The following is a 16,073-nucleotide window of genomic DNA, read 5'->3' on the forward strand; positions in this document are numbered from 1 at the left end:
ATGTGTGCTTAGAGAGGGGAATACGCTGAGCAGTCAGCGCGGGGCCCTGCAGATAAATGGCGCTACGGCGGGAGCGCTGCTTCTGAAGAGTATTTACCTTTTCCCCACCATCTCCCTGCCGACGAACAACCCAACCAACCTACTGCCTCTGCAAAGCAACGGTGTCCTCTGTGCCACCGCTGCCACATCAGTCCCTTCCCAGGAGCGGTCAGTGCCTGGGGACAAGGAGGGCTGCTGGAGCCTTTAGGTCCTGAAGTGGTGGAGGGAGTGGGGGAGCAGAGCAACACACTTAATGTGCCGAGTGGCCCCTCCGGAGGGTCTGTCACCCAGGGTGGGTGCGGGACGCCTGCAGAGCACCCTTGAATCGCACGGATGGGACCTGCAGCAGCGTCACCGGAAGAAAATACAGGCAGAAAGAGGGGATATGGTCTCAAAAATCCAATGCCACGCTACGTGAGGAGGCAGGAGCCTGTTCAGGGATTTTTTTTTCTCCTCTTCCTCTACAGGGTAATTACTCCCAGCAAACTCCATACACTTTAATTAAAATGACTGCAACACAAGAGCAAGTCACTTACAACTGTACATACAGAGAGCTCTAAAAGCTTCAGTCACTGATAAGCATCTCACTTAGATGGCTCGTAATTGCTCCCAACATCAGGCGATCATTGCTGTTGTTTTGCCACTAATTCCGTACCATAGCAGGAAAGCCGAGATTGCAGGACACAGTGAATTGCATAATTTTTTTTTTTTTTTTTTTTTTCTGGTTTTCTTTCTGGCCAATTTAAAATTTGTCAAAGTCGGTCTTCTTCTGGATCACTGCCCTTTGATATTTCGCGCACTCCATTTGCCACAAACAAGCCGCAGGGCCGCAGTTCATGCTGACTCCAGCAGAAGCAGAGAAAGCTCCATTTATCTTACACTGCCTGCTGAATTCTTACTCATTAGCTGGGGGTTCACTGCCTCTCTTTAACCCCTGAATGGCTGTCATCCCTCCCTGGAGCTGCTGAATAGCGGGGAGAAGGGAGATGCTCTCCAACGCGTGCCTGTTGCAGAGGGGTGGGGAAACAGGGCGACGGTGTCTCATCCCAGGCGTCTCGAGACACTGGGGTTGGACTTGCAATTGGGGAGCGTGAGAGCAGAGAAGGCTGGCAGATATTGAATAATTTGACATAAATCTGTTCATTATCAATTCTCCAGCACCGTTGCTTGAAATGTTTATTAGCCCCACGTTTTATTAAAATGTCACTCAGAGTTGTGCGGTTACAAACCAGCAAACGGCGCGGAGCAAAGGGCAAGGCAGGAAGGGATAGTCCTTATCCTGCCCAAGAGCACAGTTCCACACTGAGTGGGTGTGCAAGGAGAATGGTGGTTGTCTAGAAGTGTAGGAAGGGTTCAGACTGCAAGCCTCAGGCCATAGTTAAAAATACAGAGACTAAATTTTTTATTTATTTATTATGGTTAGAGTAAAGCATGTAGGAGTGGAATAAAAATTAGCTTTGTCATGCAGATTCTGGGCGTGTAACGTGTCAGATGCACAGTGTAACGTACACAAAAAATTGGTGGAATATGAATGAAAAAAATGGCCAAATGGCTCCAGTTAGAGCAAGATCGGGAAGCGGGAGGCACCGGTTGTTCCCTGCACAGACTCCAGGGCTGTAGACAGCCCTCCCCTTGCCACAGTCAGGCTGTGCTGCTGGCTTCTGACTTGCTTCGCATTTTACTTGGCTAAAGACTGTGCACAACTTGTCTTAAATTTCCCAACAATAAGCAAACATTCAAGCGTTGAACCCGTAGCTGCGCTTCAGCGTAGCGGTTCCTCTGAAAATCAACGTTCTGGGGTGTGGTACCAGACTGGAGCCCCTCTTGGCCCCGCCTGTGCCACCTCAGGAGGACTTTGCTGGTGACCTGGGCGCTGCCCTGATGCACCTTTGTTTCTTGTGTGGCTGAAAACTTCCATCCTGTGACCTGTCTGGTTCCGAGCTTTCGCTTGGGAAGTTAGATTGCAGCTCTAAAGTCTAGTAATTCTTTTCTGCAGGGGGTTTGTTTGTTCAGTGTTGTAATTAATCAAAATGCCGGTTGTTTTCTTGAGCAACAACTAAGAAAAATGCTGCCGTTGCGATCCCATCTCTCATGAAGTGTTGGACAAATGCAGTCAGTGCGGTTGTAACTTTGTCTTTTTAGGCGATGCTGATTTCCAGTAACAGCTCCTGTGCGCAAGTGCTGCTGCATTTAAATTGTTGTTAATTCACAATCATGAGCGGAGAAGAGCAAGTGCTGCTTTTCCGTCAGCTCCTGCATGACAGTTGGCGTCTCGAATATCCTGTAGATGTTTTCCCCCCAAATAGGAGGTTTTTTGGAAGGATGTACCTGCCCTTTGCCCCTTTGCTCTGATGCCAACACGAGGCCTTAGGAGCACAGAGCTGGAAAGGACCAGGGTGGAACAGCCCCCGGCACAAGTTGTACAAGGATATTTCAAGCCCGTGTCGTGAGCGTGTGTGACCTTCACAGCTATTTCATATTGCACCTTTATAACATAAATCCTACTGAATATTTAGTGAAGCAATTACAAGCAGTCTCATTTAAAGAAACAAGCGACAATCCAAAAACGCCCGTCTCCCCAGGGACGTGAGTGCCTCGGAGTGACCTTCCTTCTCCCCTCCGGAGCGGCTCCCTCCGCCTGGGCTGGGAGATGTGTTGCCATCGGTGTTCTTGCTGCCTCTGCTGAATTTTTTTGTCCGGCAAATGCTTTGTTAAAGGCAGAGGAAGAGAAGGTGAGATTCAGGTAGGAGGATTGTTGTTGCAGATGTGGAAATCGGGTGGGACAGTCATAACCAGGATTAAAATCGACATTTAATCGTGTCACTGGTGCAGGGCAGCTGGTGTACTTCTTCAGAGTTCATTACCTAAGGACAGTTCCAGCACACGCTGCAGTGGGATTGAACTGCTTTGCTGAAGAGAATGGCCATGGGCAGATGGCAAGATAAATCCAACTTAACGTGGGGGTTTTCTGGTGTTACTCGGGGTATAAAAAAAAGAATCCTCAAGTTTGCCTGTAGTATTCGTAACATTGAGATAATCGATCGTTATTAATGCTCTGTTTGTCTTGTAAAGTCATCTTTGAAAATCGGAGGTGTAGGGTAGTTTGCCAGAGTCAGAGGTGGGTGTTGGCAGCTGAGGCCTGGCTGGAGGGTCCCATCGGCGGCGGCGGCTGCCGGACCCGCGGCTCGTTGGGTCACTGGCCGCGGGGATGGGCTGGCCCCGGGGCCGGAGCCGTCCGCCCTGCCCAGCTCTCAGGGCGCAGAACCCCGGGGTCGGCGCGGGGGCCGTCTCCGCGCATCCCTTGGGTCAGAGGCCTCGGTGCCAGGCTTCACCCCGGGATTTGGGTCCTGTTTGTGGAAGAGGAAAACGGACAAGTAAATGCTTGGCCACGCTGAGGCTGCGCTGAGGGTGAGGGAGAAAATCCCACATTTTAACGGCTTAGAAGCCGTAAACCATCAAATTGATTCAGAAGCTGCCTGGCTTTCTGCAATCAGAGGGAACCTACAATAACATTTCTTGAAGTCATTTTGTCTAACCTGTTAAACTGGTCATATTTAAAAAAAGCACTTTGCTACTAAATGTTATGGGAAGCCGTGATTCATGGTCCTGCCGAGCCATTTCCGTCTGGCAGGATCTTTATTAAAGGCAGCCCGTGCCCTGCCACCGCAGCAGGACCCTGCGCTCGCGGCGGCTCCCTCTGCCCGCGCTCGCGTCGGGGGATGCTTGGACACGCCGCTTACTTCGGAGGAGATTTTTTTGTTTTGTTTTGTTTAATGGGGCACAAATCAAAATAGTTTAGATGTTGCTTTCCCTGCCGTGATGCTTCCCCTTAACTTTTGGAGAGGAGTGTAAATTGATATTCAGTATCAGAGTGTTTTACAGGAGAGGTCTCTGCGTGGATTTATAGCGGCGGGTTTTCTGTTTGTCTGCGTGGGGAGGGCAGCTCCTCTGAAGCCTCCCTCCGTGGGCACGGGCTGTAAAGCATCTGTGCACGTCCCTGCTGCAGGGCCGGGAAGGGCTTTTCTCTGCAGGGGGGTTAGAGGCCTTGGTTTGGCAACCGCAGTACTTGGCGTTTCTTGTTCTGCGCCACCCGGCTGCTGAGAGCCCCCACCCGAGGTTTGGGGGCCTGTGACAGGCTGGAGGACACAAAGAAAAGGGTTTGTAACCCCGAAAGCCGGGCTGTAGCAGAGGGATGGGGAGACTGGTGTCACCCCACGGAGAGACAGCAGAGAAGGGCTGGTGGGGTGTTGGTGGGGGTGACAGGCTGGCATGAGCTGCCTGCTCCCCCCAGGAAGCATTTGGTAACTTTATAGCTGGAGTTATCTGGGGTTTTAAACTTGGGTTTGTTGGTTTAACTGGGTATGTTTGTGCAGAGGGTTTTGGCAAGACCCCGGCCAATGCTCTTTTGACCTCAGAAAAGACCCTCCAGACTCTTCGGTACCCTGATGTTGTTGCTTCCCCAACACATTTTTTTTTTTTCAGCTTTTTCAAGGCAGTTTTGCTACGGATCAAAAAAATAAAAAAAGAAAGAGAAAAGACACCATAGAATGAAGAGGTCTCGGTGCATTTACCACTGTGGGTAGGCTTTCAAGGTGCTGAGAGCAGAATTAAGACATTTACCTAGCCTCTTCCGATCAGGCCACTGCCTGTGATCATACAGCACTATATATAGATACACGCGTACTTGGAGACTGCAGAGCAAACTGCAATCCAAGATAAATGTGACATTTTATGGCGCTTAGAGTGCTGCCTTACAAAGTGTCCTGTGCTGCCTGCCAAGTTAGGAAGGTCAGGCATGTTCTTTCTTCCTTTAAATTGTCGTCTTGTCTTCCCTCCGTGCCCCACCTGCATGCCAAAACCCGCTACACTCCGTGTTTGCATTGTAATGTGGCCGTTTCAGAGGGCTGCTTCTTTTGTTTCTCTATTGATTAGTAGCCGATCCATACCTAGAGGTCTATAATGTTCCTATGATTTAAACTTTAACAGTTTCATTAACTGTCAAGTACCTTTAGAGCAAAGGAATCCCGTATTTTAACTCACCTCTCCTTGCCAGTATAAGATTTGTGGAAGGAGACTTCTTTTTCCGAGAAATAAATAAATAAAGCCCCAGCTTTCCGAAAAAAAAAACCCTGAGGCCTCAAGATCTGACTAGGAAAGAAAGAAAACCATTCCAAGATATTTAATTGTACAGGGGGCTTACAGGATTGATCGAGAGCTTAGCTTTTTACAATAGTCCAGTGAATAAGAAATGCTCCTGACAAACGATCGATGATGGGATAATCACTCTTTATCCCCCCTCCTCATTGTTACCTTCTTTCTTCCAGGAGAACAGGGTTCAGAAGTCAAAAATCTTTATAGACGCTGCTTTTAAATTAAGCAGAAAATAGACATTGACATATTTGTTAATCTCACCTAAATCATTACTGGGCCTGGCTGGTTTGACTGTACACCGTGAGTGCGGCAGATAGGCCAGAATACATGAGTGTTACTGGCTTAAGTGCGTGCATTGCCATTTAAAATGGGGGGTTGCAGGAGCCTCTGAATTCAACGTGGATAAATATATATAATTTTTTATTCTGAAGGTTACAAGAGTAGCTTCTCTTAATTAAAACCTTCTTACTACCATTTGAAAGGTTAGGTAACATTTATATTGGTAGGCACATAAAAACAGGCCTTCCCTAGAAAGAGTCATCGTATGGCTGGCCTGTGCCTTGGAAGTGTCTGTCTGTCTGTCTGGGTCTGTCTGTCTGTCTGTGTGTGTGTGTGTGTCTGTCTGTGTGTCTGTCTGTGTGTCTGTCTGTGTCTGTCTGTGTCTGTCTGTGTGTCTGTCTGTGTGTCTGTCTGTGTGTCTGTCTGTGTTTGTGTGTCTGTGCGTGCTTTCCCCAGGACGCTGTCTCAGCTTCCGACAGGTCTGTGGTTTAGAGGCTTCCTGGGAACAGATTAATCTCTGATCTTCAGGATTAGAAGCCTGTGACGGACTTTCCTTGTGTGAATTTGTCCGATCCCTTTCTGGGAGCCCCTTTGTACTTCTGCCACTCAGGTGACAATGAGTTTCACCGTTTGACTTTTTTTGCCCTGTGTGAAAGTGTTCCCTGTTGTTGGGGTTTTTGGTAAAACTTCTGCCCGATTATTTAAGCTGGTGGTGTTGGGAGGGCCTCGGCTTGCTGGGGCTGCCTGCTGCTGTCAGGCTGGACCGTGTCTGTGGAGCTGCTGAGGACCCGGTGACTCAGCTCTCAGTTCCACAGTAGGTGTTGATGCTGCGTTTAATCCCATTGACATTCCTTCGCAAAGGAGAAAAATTAAAACCAACAAAAGCTGGGTGGCATTCACACACTCACGAAATGCAGCCCTGGCACTGAGGCTACGAGCGTTGTCCTCCGCCAGCTTTTGTTGCAGGTTCTGCCCTTGACTTCTCGTGCCCCTGGGTAGGACAGCTCTTTGTTTTCTCTGCGCTGAAGGCGCAGTCAGGCTCGCAGGGCCGGGCGCAGGGCGGTTAGATTAACATTTCAATGGGAGGTGCCCAAGGACAGTTCAATGTTACAACCCACCAGTGCTTGGAGCAAGACTCAACCATGACCCCGCTTGGGATTGCCAGCGGCCTTGGCTTGAAAAGGGGAGGCGGGATGGGAGGCAGCTGCCTCCGAGGCCGTGAACTTGCAACCAGAGCTGCTGGTGTGGGTGGGAGGTTAAAAAATGGCACAACTCAGCAGAGTATCCAGTACCATATAATTTGGCTCAGATTGCAATCTTTGCTTAAATTGAACGAAGATTGGCTCTAAATACTCTGCCTCTGCACAAGGACCTCTGCCCCGCGTGTTGGTGAGGCAGCGCGGGAGAAGCCTCGACTTCTGGGCCAACTTTGACCTGGTGTAAATGACAGCGGGTTCAGCAGAGCTGCACTCTGGGTATGCTCCCTGCGGGCTGTTCCGGGGGAGGAGGGGGTTTACACTCTCGGTTTGGCAAAGGGGCAGCTGTGGGAGGGAGCACCTGGGTCTGCTGCGGGACACGACAGGAGCTGCGACCGGCACGACGCGTTAGTCTGGGTCAGGCAGTTCTGAAATTAATCAGAAACTGTTTAATGCGTGGCTTTGTTTTAACCCAAGTTAATTTTATCAGAGCTGAATGTTTTAAAATAAATGAAAAACTAAGAACTCCACAGGACATTATCATCTTGACACAGTTTTATTCTTGTCCACCATGTCAGTCCGTGGTTGCGACAGCGTGTGCCGGTCACTTGTAAATTGAACGTGAGCGGTTTTGGCATCTCTGGTGTAACTTGTGTTTTCCTTAATGAGGCAGCGACTCCAACAGCTACTGGCAGGAACCAGCCTGCAGGAAAACTTGAAATTGTGTAGGTGGTTTTACACTGTCCATGTTTCTTGCTAAATGAACTGCGTGTTGGGACATTATTCTTTTTTAGGAGTAAGTCCAGTAAATGTCACTTAATTGATGGCTCAGCTCATTGGCATTTAAATGGAATAGAGTTTCCATGGTGAAAGCTCCTTCGAAGCTCTTGCCTGAATATCAGTGGCTGGAAATCTGGTCTGGAACACTTTTAATGTTTGACTCGAGACTCCACTTGGCGTTGCGGGGAGCTGACGGGCTGGTGTTTGTCCTGGCCAGTCTGTGCAGGGACAGAAGCAGCCCCCCCCTTCCCTCCTTTGTAGCCTCCTCTGCTTTCCTGTCTCTGACGTGTGGCCGTGCCCGGTTGCAGGTACCCCCGAGCTGAGCCCTGCTGACCGAAAAGAGCTGGAGACCAAGCTCAAGGAGCGGGAGGAATTCCTGAGTCCCATTTACCACCAGGTAGCCATGCAGTTTGCTGACTTGCACGACACGCCGGGGCGGATGCAGGAGAAGGGTGTCATAACTGTGAGTATCACGGAGCCTCTCCGGGGTCGTCCTTGGAGGGTTTGACACTGGCAGTCTCCGGTGGGACAAGCTGCTGCTGCCTGCGGGCCTGCAAATAAACAGAATCACAGAATCCCCCAGGTTGGAAAAGCCCTTGCAGCTCCTCCAGCCCAACCATGAGCCTCCCCCTGACCCTTCCCAACTCCCCCAGACCCCTCAGCGCTGGCTCAGCCCGACTCTTCAACCCCTCCAGGGATCCCGGGGACTCCCCCCTGCCCTGGGCAGCCCATTCCAACGCCCAACAGCCCGTTAAGTCTGCAAAGCTCAGATGTGGGAGTCTTTGCATTTCTCATGCAGGAGGTAGAACCAACTAGACAGTGGTTGTAAGCCTGGTTTTGCCGTCAGGAGTAAGGCTATATATTTTTCCATGTCCCTCACTCATTTCTCCTTCTCCACTTATGTCTTGGGCAGGACATTCTAGACTGGAAAACTTCCCGTACCTTCTTCTACTGGAGATTAAGACGTCTTCTTCTAGAAGATGTGGTAAAAAAGAAGATCCATGATGCCAATCCTGAGCTGACGGACGGGCAGATCCAGGCTATGCTGAGACGCTGGTTTGTGGAAGTGGAAGGGACAGTGAAGGTAAACGGAGAAGCAGTTTCCCCAAGGCAGTAGACTCCTGGGCTTATGTTCAGGGAAGTTCTCTCAGGTGGGGTTTGATCTCTGGTTTTAAATTGTAAGGTCCACAAACATTCTTAGATTATGAAAGAGAAGGACCCCCACAGTTCTTCCGCCAAGTGTCCCTTGTGCCCGGGTCACACAGGGCTGGGACAGGGACAGGGATCAGCCCGGAGCTCTGACTGCCGGGGCGGGGGCACCTTGGCACCACCCCCGGGGGATTCCTGTGGTTGTGATCAGACTGGGAAGCTGGAAACCTCTGAGGAACAGCATCTGGAGCTGCTCTTAGGTGTTTGTCACAGTCCTCCAATCTGAGATTTTATTTTATTTTATTTTATTTTTTTTAATTTAATTTTATTTATTTTATTTTTTCTATTTTTTAAATTTTATTTTTCTATTTTTTAATTTTTCTAAATTTAAATTTTTATATTTTTTAATTTTTCTATTTTTAAAATGTTATTTTCCTATTTTATTTTCATTTATTTCACTTTATTCTATTTTATTTTACTTTATTCTATATTTAAAGTCACAAACACTCAGGGGTTCCAGAACCAGGGGGGGAAGTGCTCTCTGGAGGGCAGCAGGCTTTCCAAGGTAGTGTCTGAACGTCTTTAAAAGCGGGCATCTCGTTAGCTAATACATTACACCAATCAAGGAGAGTTATCTTAAGCCACAATTAATCTGCTCCCTGGCATATGTTGATAGGAAAGCATCATGCTGTTTCTTAATTAAAAGCAAACGGATTAAAAATGATTAATAAGAGTATTAAATATTCCTCTAAACTAAAAGCTTTGGGATTCTTGGGTAAATCTAGCTTTACGCAGGTCTGCAACCGTAAGGCAGCTTCTTGGCTTTTTTTATTTTTTCCTTTCGCTGAAATCTTCCTAAGTGCCCTACTTTGTATGCAGGGAGCATTTCTGTCATGTCTAGGGGCAGAAGCAAGGAGCAAAACCTAACCAGTTTAAAATAATAATAAGAAAAAAAACCAATGAAATAAGCAAAATCTTGAGGTCGAAATGACATCACTGATTTAAGACAATCATGTACATAACGTTAGGAAAAAAAAAAAAATAAAAAATCCCGTTTTCTTGTTGGAGGGTGTCAGGCAGGACCAAGGCTGGGGGCTGGAAGGGGCTTCCTCGGAGCGGTGTTGGCTCTCGCCCACGGGCGCAGCAAGGGGGAAGGAGCGAGCGCTGCCCGTGGGCGCCCCCGGGAACAGGGAGAGGATTTCTTGGACTTTGGAAAGTGATAAATATCTAAGTGAAGGGGGAGCAGTGCGGAGGCGCGAGTGCTCCTCTCCGCTGGCCCAGAGGAGAGAGGAGATGCTGCTGCTGCTCCGCGGCCTCGGCAGCCACGCGGGCCCTCCCCGGCGAGGCTTCACCTTCGGGTGCAAGCACCCCCTGGGTGCTGCCGCCTCCCACCCCCGGGCAGCCCCTGGACTCCCCCGGGATCCCCGAGGGTCAGAGGGGTTGGAGGTTCCCGGGGTCCCCGGGTGCCGGGAGGGTCCCTCCGCACCGCGCGGTGCTGCACCGAGCTCATTGTCATTCTGACTCTGACTTGGTTAGTGATAACAGAGAAGGATAGTGCACCTTTAAATGAGGAGCTTTGTGTTTAATTACCCAAATAAAATGACATAAATATGAATGAGTGCTAATGGCGGTACTTGCTTTTCCGGAAACCATTAACAAAACGATTCTTAAATGATTTGTAAAGAATGAGAGGAGAAAAGAGGAGCAAGAAGGCTATTAGGCGTCTAACACACTCCTGAATTATTATATAGTCAACTACCTAGCAAATACCAGGTGAAATGATCTTGCAAAAGGGAAAAAGGGGTTTGTTGCCCAGGCTTCTCGGGATGTGGCCACCCCGGCCTCCTCCGCAGCGCACACGCCTGGGATGGGGCTGCTGGGGCCACCGGGTCAGTCTTGAGGTGACTTGTTGGTCCCCTGGCAGCCGAGCGCTGGCAGAACCCCAGATCAGCTGCATCTCTCACCCCCCCAGCCCTCACCTCGGCCTCAGTCGTGTTTCACCCGAACTTGGGCATCTGATCTCAGAGGGAAACGGGGATTTTAGCCCGGAGAGCTTGTGGGGCTGATGCGGGCAGTTCAGCAGCAGCCACGGGCAGCGCCGCTGCCTCTGCGATTCCCTTTGGTCCCATTTATGGAAGGAGATGCAAAAGAAAGAATGAAATAATATCACTTTTTTGCTAACCGTTCGTTGCGTTTATAGAAACTCCATGCGCCAAGTTAAAAAACACAGAGGGCTGCCGGGCAAACGTTTGAACCTGCGGCTGCCAGGAATTGCGAGTTCGATTTCGGGGAGGGCGCAGGCAGCGGCGGCTGCCCGGTGACACGTGCGGTTTGTTCACAGGCCTACCTGTGGGACAGCAACAAGGACCTGGTGGAGTGGCTGGAGAAACAGCTGACGGAGGAAGAAGGCATTCGCTCGGTTGTGGATGAAAACATCAAATACATCTCGAGGGACTACATCCTCAAACAGATCCGGAGGTGAGCCAGCCGCGCGCTGCCCCTGCGGAACGGGGATTTTTGAAAGCTCGGGCTCTGATCTTGGCCTCGTGCACTTCCCCAGCGGAGGAGAGTGGATTCTTTGGCTTTTTTTGTGTGGCAAACACAGGAGGAGTATGTGAAAATGCAATTTCCTTTGGAAATGCAAATACAGGGGCAAACGTGGAACGGGGATTTGTGCAGCGCCCGCCCCTCCCGCTCCGCTGCACGTGCAGGTGCCTCGAGCGGAATCACGGACGGGCAGAGCTGGGCTCGAACCCAGCAGCGGCCCCGTTCCCTGGCCATGCTGCTCCTCACTGAACCGGGAGCAGCCAGGGCACAGGAATTTCACTCCCAATGGGTCTTTTCTCCATTTGAGACAAATGGAAAATTATTTGAGCGGGCCGCATGCTGTGTGGAGCAAGGAGAGAAAACAAAAATCTCTGAGCTGTGCTACCACTGTCGCAGTGGCCTGGTGGCCACATGTGACCAGGATGTCCTTACGCCTTCCTGCCCTTGAATTTTTTGTAGCCCCCGACTTCCCAGGCAAGCTGCCTCGTTTCTTCTGTGCTCAGTGTCGTGAAACATCCAGTTCTCTTGGTTGCTGTCTCAGACTACACCAAATAAGCCCCCAAATACTTAACGTTGGCGGAGTAGCTGTTCCTCCTGCTTGCAAGAGTCACTGTGTGCACTGCACAGACATTCATCCAGCAGAGCCAGTTAAACCTCACGAGCCAAATGCTTTGCTGGACGTGAACAGATCTAATTTTGATAATTTTTAGGCCCTAAACTGGAGGTCTCTTAAAGCAGCTCTGCCTCCAAGACAGCAGAGCTGGGGGAGGGCACTGAACCATGGAGCGAAGCTCCTGTGGTTCCTACGTCTGACTCCATAGGGCGTCTCCTCCGTCATTTCCACCCGTTTCTCCATCTGGGGGATGGGGGGAGAGGGGTGTGGGTGCTGCTGGGCCCACCCTGGGCCCGGCCTCTCGGGATTTCAGCCTCGGTGCGTGTGGGGACGGATCTGCCACCCGCAGATCGAGCGAGCGTGGCTCCTGCACCGGTTGCCCTTGGCGCGCACCGGTGCCTCGTCCAGCCTCTCCCGCAGCCCCCCCAAGCTCAGTTCTCCCCTCCCCGGGCCCGGTGGGAGCCGCTGGACGCGCTCCGGGGCTGCCGTCTCTTACCTCTCGCCTCTTTCCAGCCTGGTCCAGGCCAATCCCGAGGTTGCCATGGATTCCATCGTGCACATGACCCAGCATATATCACCCACCCAGCGAGCCGAGATCGTGCGGATCCTCTCCACAATGGACTCGCCTTCTTCAACGTAAGAGCATCGATCTCCCACATTCCCCCCTGCCCGGTACAGTGGAGGGGTGAAAAAAAAAAAAAAAGGAAAAAAAAAAAAGAAAAAAGCTCAGAATTGCCCTTTGTCTGCTCGACTGTGACCACTGTACCGAGACCGGGAGGCTCAGGGAAACGCTGGAAGAGTGACATTTTTATTTTTTCAAATCAGACTGACCAGAGGAAGTGTGCTCTTTGGCCAGAGACACGAGGAAAATGTATAAACACAAGCGCCTGCGGAACTGAGTTACAGCTGTCTAACTGTACCTTATTTATTTAACAAAGCGTGACTGGACCAACGCACCGGTCGGCTGCTCGGAAGCGCTACAGCCAGGCAATGACGGGTGCTGCGGCACCGTGAGGTCTCGGCGTCGCAAAGCAGGGGCTCCTTTAAATTCCACCCCTGCGCCCCCACCTGCTTCCCCGCCCGCTCCCAGCAGCTCTGTGCTGACGAGTGCCAACGTCACGCCCTGCGAGAGCGTTGCCGAGGACGGGCGCTGCCTCCCAGGAGCAGGTGGGAGCCCAAGATCCTCCCGCCTGGCAGCCTGTGGTTGAGGGGAGCCCGTGGCTGGGCTCTGTATTTCAAACCTCACTTGGTAATAGAGGAAAAACAATCCAGGATTTAGGCTGGGGTGGCCAGGGCTGGCCCCACGCCGGCGGTGGGGGAGGCTCCCGGGCGTCCCAGGACTGTGGAGGTGTTGGGGCGGGGTTTTGGAGGCTGAATCCCACCCGCTTTGCCTCGGTGCCCAGTTCCTTTAGAGCGGGTCGGCAACGCGTGCGAGAGGCCCTTCGAGGAGGAGGTGAAAGAGGAGACCAGACCGCGGCTGCTGGGTCAGTTCTGCACCTCCTTCCCTACTCTGTTTGGAGGGATGACAGACATGGGCAGCCCCCACTGTGCCATAAACTTCCCGTGAGCAGGTGCCTGGAGCAGGACGGAGCCGCAGCCTGGCAGGGTACGGGCAGGGAAAGGGCAGAGTCAGATACACCAGCGGGGTTAGAACGGCGGCAGGACCTTGCCCAACGCCTCCCAGCAAAGCTTTTCTCCGTCACCCAGTGCTGGCTCGAGCGGAGCTGCCTGCGCTTGGCTGGGGAAGGCACCACCGTTCCTGGCCTGGGAAGACGGAAATAGAAGTTATTTTGGGTGATCCCGTTCCAATGGTCCCTTTTTGAAGCCGGTCGGGACTAAAACCCGCTCCATGGGAGGGGGGCGCAGCGCCGGCCCTGAGCCAGGCCTGAGCTGTCACCACCAGCTGACCCCGGCCCAGTCTCTGGCTTATTTCTAAGCTTTTTTATTTTCATGGGCCTCCTGACAGTACTAAAAAATCAGAGAAGCTGGAGGGAGGCACGGTCAACCCCCAGTACACAGGTACTGTTACAGAAGTTGGTCTAAGCAGAGCTGGAGGGCTCACACCAATGATTGTCTTAAAAGTATTTCAGATTTCACAATTCCTCTTGCAGTACAGCAGGAATGGGATGTGTTTACGAGAATGAATTAACGATGCTGCCAGTGCCTCACCCCCTTCTCTGTGTGCGGTGCCAGAGCTCCTGGAACACCCCGGGGTGCAGCGTGGGGGCTCACTGCTCCTCCCGGGGGGGCGTGCAGCAGCGGCGCAGACCTGTGGCACCTGAAGGACTAGCTTTTTCTTAATAGTTAAGAACCCTAATTTGATTTAAAAGACATTTTTGTTTTGCCTCTGGAACAACCCCCAAAGATGGTTTTAACTTTGCCACCGTGGGCTGCAGCAGGACGGAGGATGGCTCGGCCTGGCAGCGCCGCACGTTGGGCTCCTGTCACCAGGGTTTCCTGGGTGCTGGTGTCCCCACAAGTCCCTTTTCCAGGGCGTCCGCGGGTGCTCCGGGACCCTGCTGGGCCAGGAGCTGTCGCTGCGTCAGCGTTCCAGGCGCCGAGCCAGGCTCCGCTTCACCCGGGGGTAAAGCAGCTCCAGAAAAAGAGCCGTTAGGTCACAGTGGAGCTGGTCCGAGGTCAATGTCCAGCACCAGCCCGGGAGCCCTGGGGGTCCCGGCCGTGGCCGCAGGCACGGGGGGCGGTTACCCAGCGGGGTGGGGGCGGCGGGGAACCCCCCCTCGGTACGTACGGTTCTCGCTGGTGCTGAAGTATTTCACTTACCTCAATTTCTTTTAATAAAAAGAATGAATTACATCTCTGTTGCCGGGAGTGGAAATCTGTCCCCCTCGTCCTGAGCAGCCCTCGGGGAGCTCTGCCTTCCCTGCAGGCAAGACCGAGGAGTTTCACCTCCAGAGCGGGGCTGGCGGCTGCCGCAGGGACAGACCCGCAGCCCCTCGCGGGCTCGGCTGCGTGCGTCCCGCCAGACTCGGCCATGTTTGAAATAAACCCTCGGAGACGCGACCCCAGGGGGCACAGCCCGTCCCGGCACTCAGCCAGCCGGAGCAGAGCGTCCTCCTACCCATCGGGCACCAGAATTTACCCCCCCCGAGCTCCCCGCGTGCCCTGCGCACCCTCCGCAGCGCCGGGGCAGAGGGAGCAGCTCCTCGTCCCGGCGTAACGCCCAGCCGCCGCGGGTCCTGCGCCGCCTCCTCCACACATTTGCTGTTGTCTTTTAATCTTCCCCAGAGCTCAGGGACACAAACACCTTCTGGAAGGTTCCTGTGCTAAAGGTGAGTATTAGGGTGACGTTAAACTGGACCACGTGAGCAAACACAACTCTCAGCAGTTATTTTTTTTTGCCCATTTCTCAAACCAGAATCCTGATGGTTAAAAAACATAAATCACCTTAACAAACAATATAACCGGGGGTGGGTGGATGAGGGGACGGACCCTACTGAACTCCAGAAACGCATTTAAAACTCTTTAGCCTAAAATATCTACATATTAAAATGCCAAGAAAAGAAGTACCAAAGCTGTAAGCTCTCAAAAGCCCAAGATCAAAGTGCCATCATCTTTTAATGTAAACCTTTTGTTGCATCAACAGTCTTAAGAGGGATGAGAGACATCAAAATAAAAACTGAGACAAACTGTGGCTTTGTAGCTGTTTTTTTGTTTTAGTCTCTTCTCTCAATTTGGGCCATGAAATAGGTCAGCTCCATTACTGATCAGCCTTCCCACAAATATTTAAAACAAATTGAATTGCACACCCAATACCCATCACAATTACGCCAGGCACAATAACTAAATTAGCAATTCAACAAAATAATTGGAAATGCGATTCTCTCTATTCCACAGCCTCCCTCAGGGGCTTGGCCGATCTATGGGGGGAAAACTCTGCTTTACTAATTCTGCAGCTAATTAGAGACACACTTGTAAATGAAGTTGTTTGTCTGAAAGTTGAAATTCTTTGCTATTGTGGGGTTGGGGGAGGGAGAGGATTAATACAGCCCCCCCCATCACAGACATAATTCCCCAATACACCTTCTAGTCGCTGTGCAATGTTTTGCAAAGGTATAATGCCCATTTGTGTAGGTACTAATTAGCAGCTGTATCATGAATTAATAAAAGAATTAATATTCTATTGGGGGGGGAAAAAAAAAATCTCACTTGCTGTTAATTGGCAGCATTAAGAAAACTTAGTGGAAATCATCCTGGTTATCTGTGCCCTTATTAAAGAGCACGCCAAGCTTCTGCCCCCCGCCCCGTGGGACAGGACCCTGCCAGGGGGCTGGTGCTCCCTGTAGGGACAGAGCAGGAAC

At 51.4% G+C, this 16,073-nt stretch overlaps 1 protein-coding gene across 1 annotated transcript in view; it reads left to right on the forward strand.

Moving 5' to 3' along the window:
• ACACA (acetyl-CoA carboxylase alpha) overlaps positions 1 to 14,352 on the forward strand; it is a 129,389-nt gene extending 115,037 nt beyond the window's left edge. The window contains 4 exon segments of the mRNA XM_026861688.1: positions 7,754 to 7,908; positions 8,359 to 8,529; positions 10,936 to 11,072; positions 12,268 to 14,352. Coding sequence (XP_026717489.1) covers positions 7,754 to 7,908; positions 8,359 to 8,529; positions 10,936 to 11,072; positions 12,268 to 12,394 — 590 coding nt within the window. The 3' untranslated portion in view covers positions 12,395 to 14,352.
• The last annotated feature ends 1,721 nt before the right edge of the window (positions 14,353 to 16,073 follow it).

The sequence above is a fragment of the Athene cunicularia genome (genome assembly GCF_003259725.1).
Source record: "Athene cunicularia isolate RWA chromosome 19 unlocalized genomic scaffold, athCun1 chr19_part1, whole genome shotgun sequence".
NCBI lineage: Eukaryota > Metazoa > Chordata > Aves > Strigiformes > Strigidae > Athene > Athene cunicularia.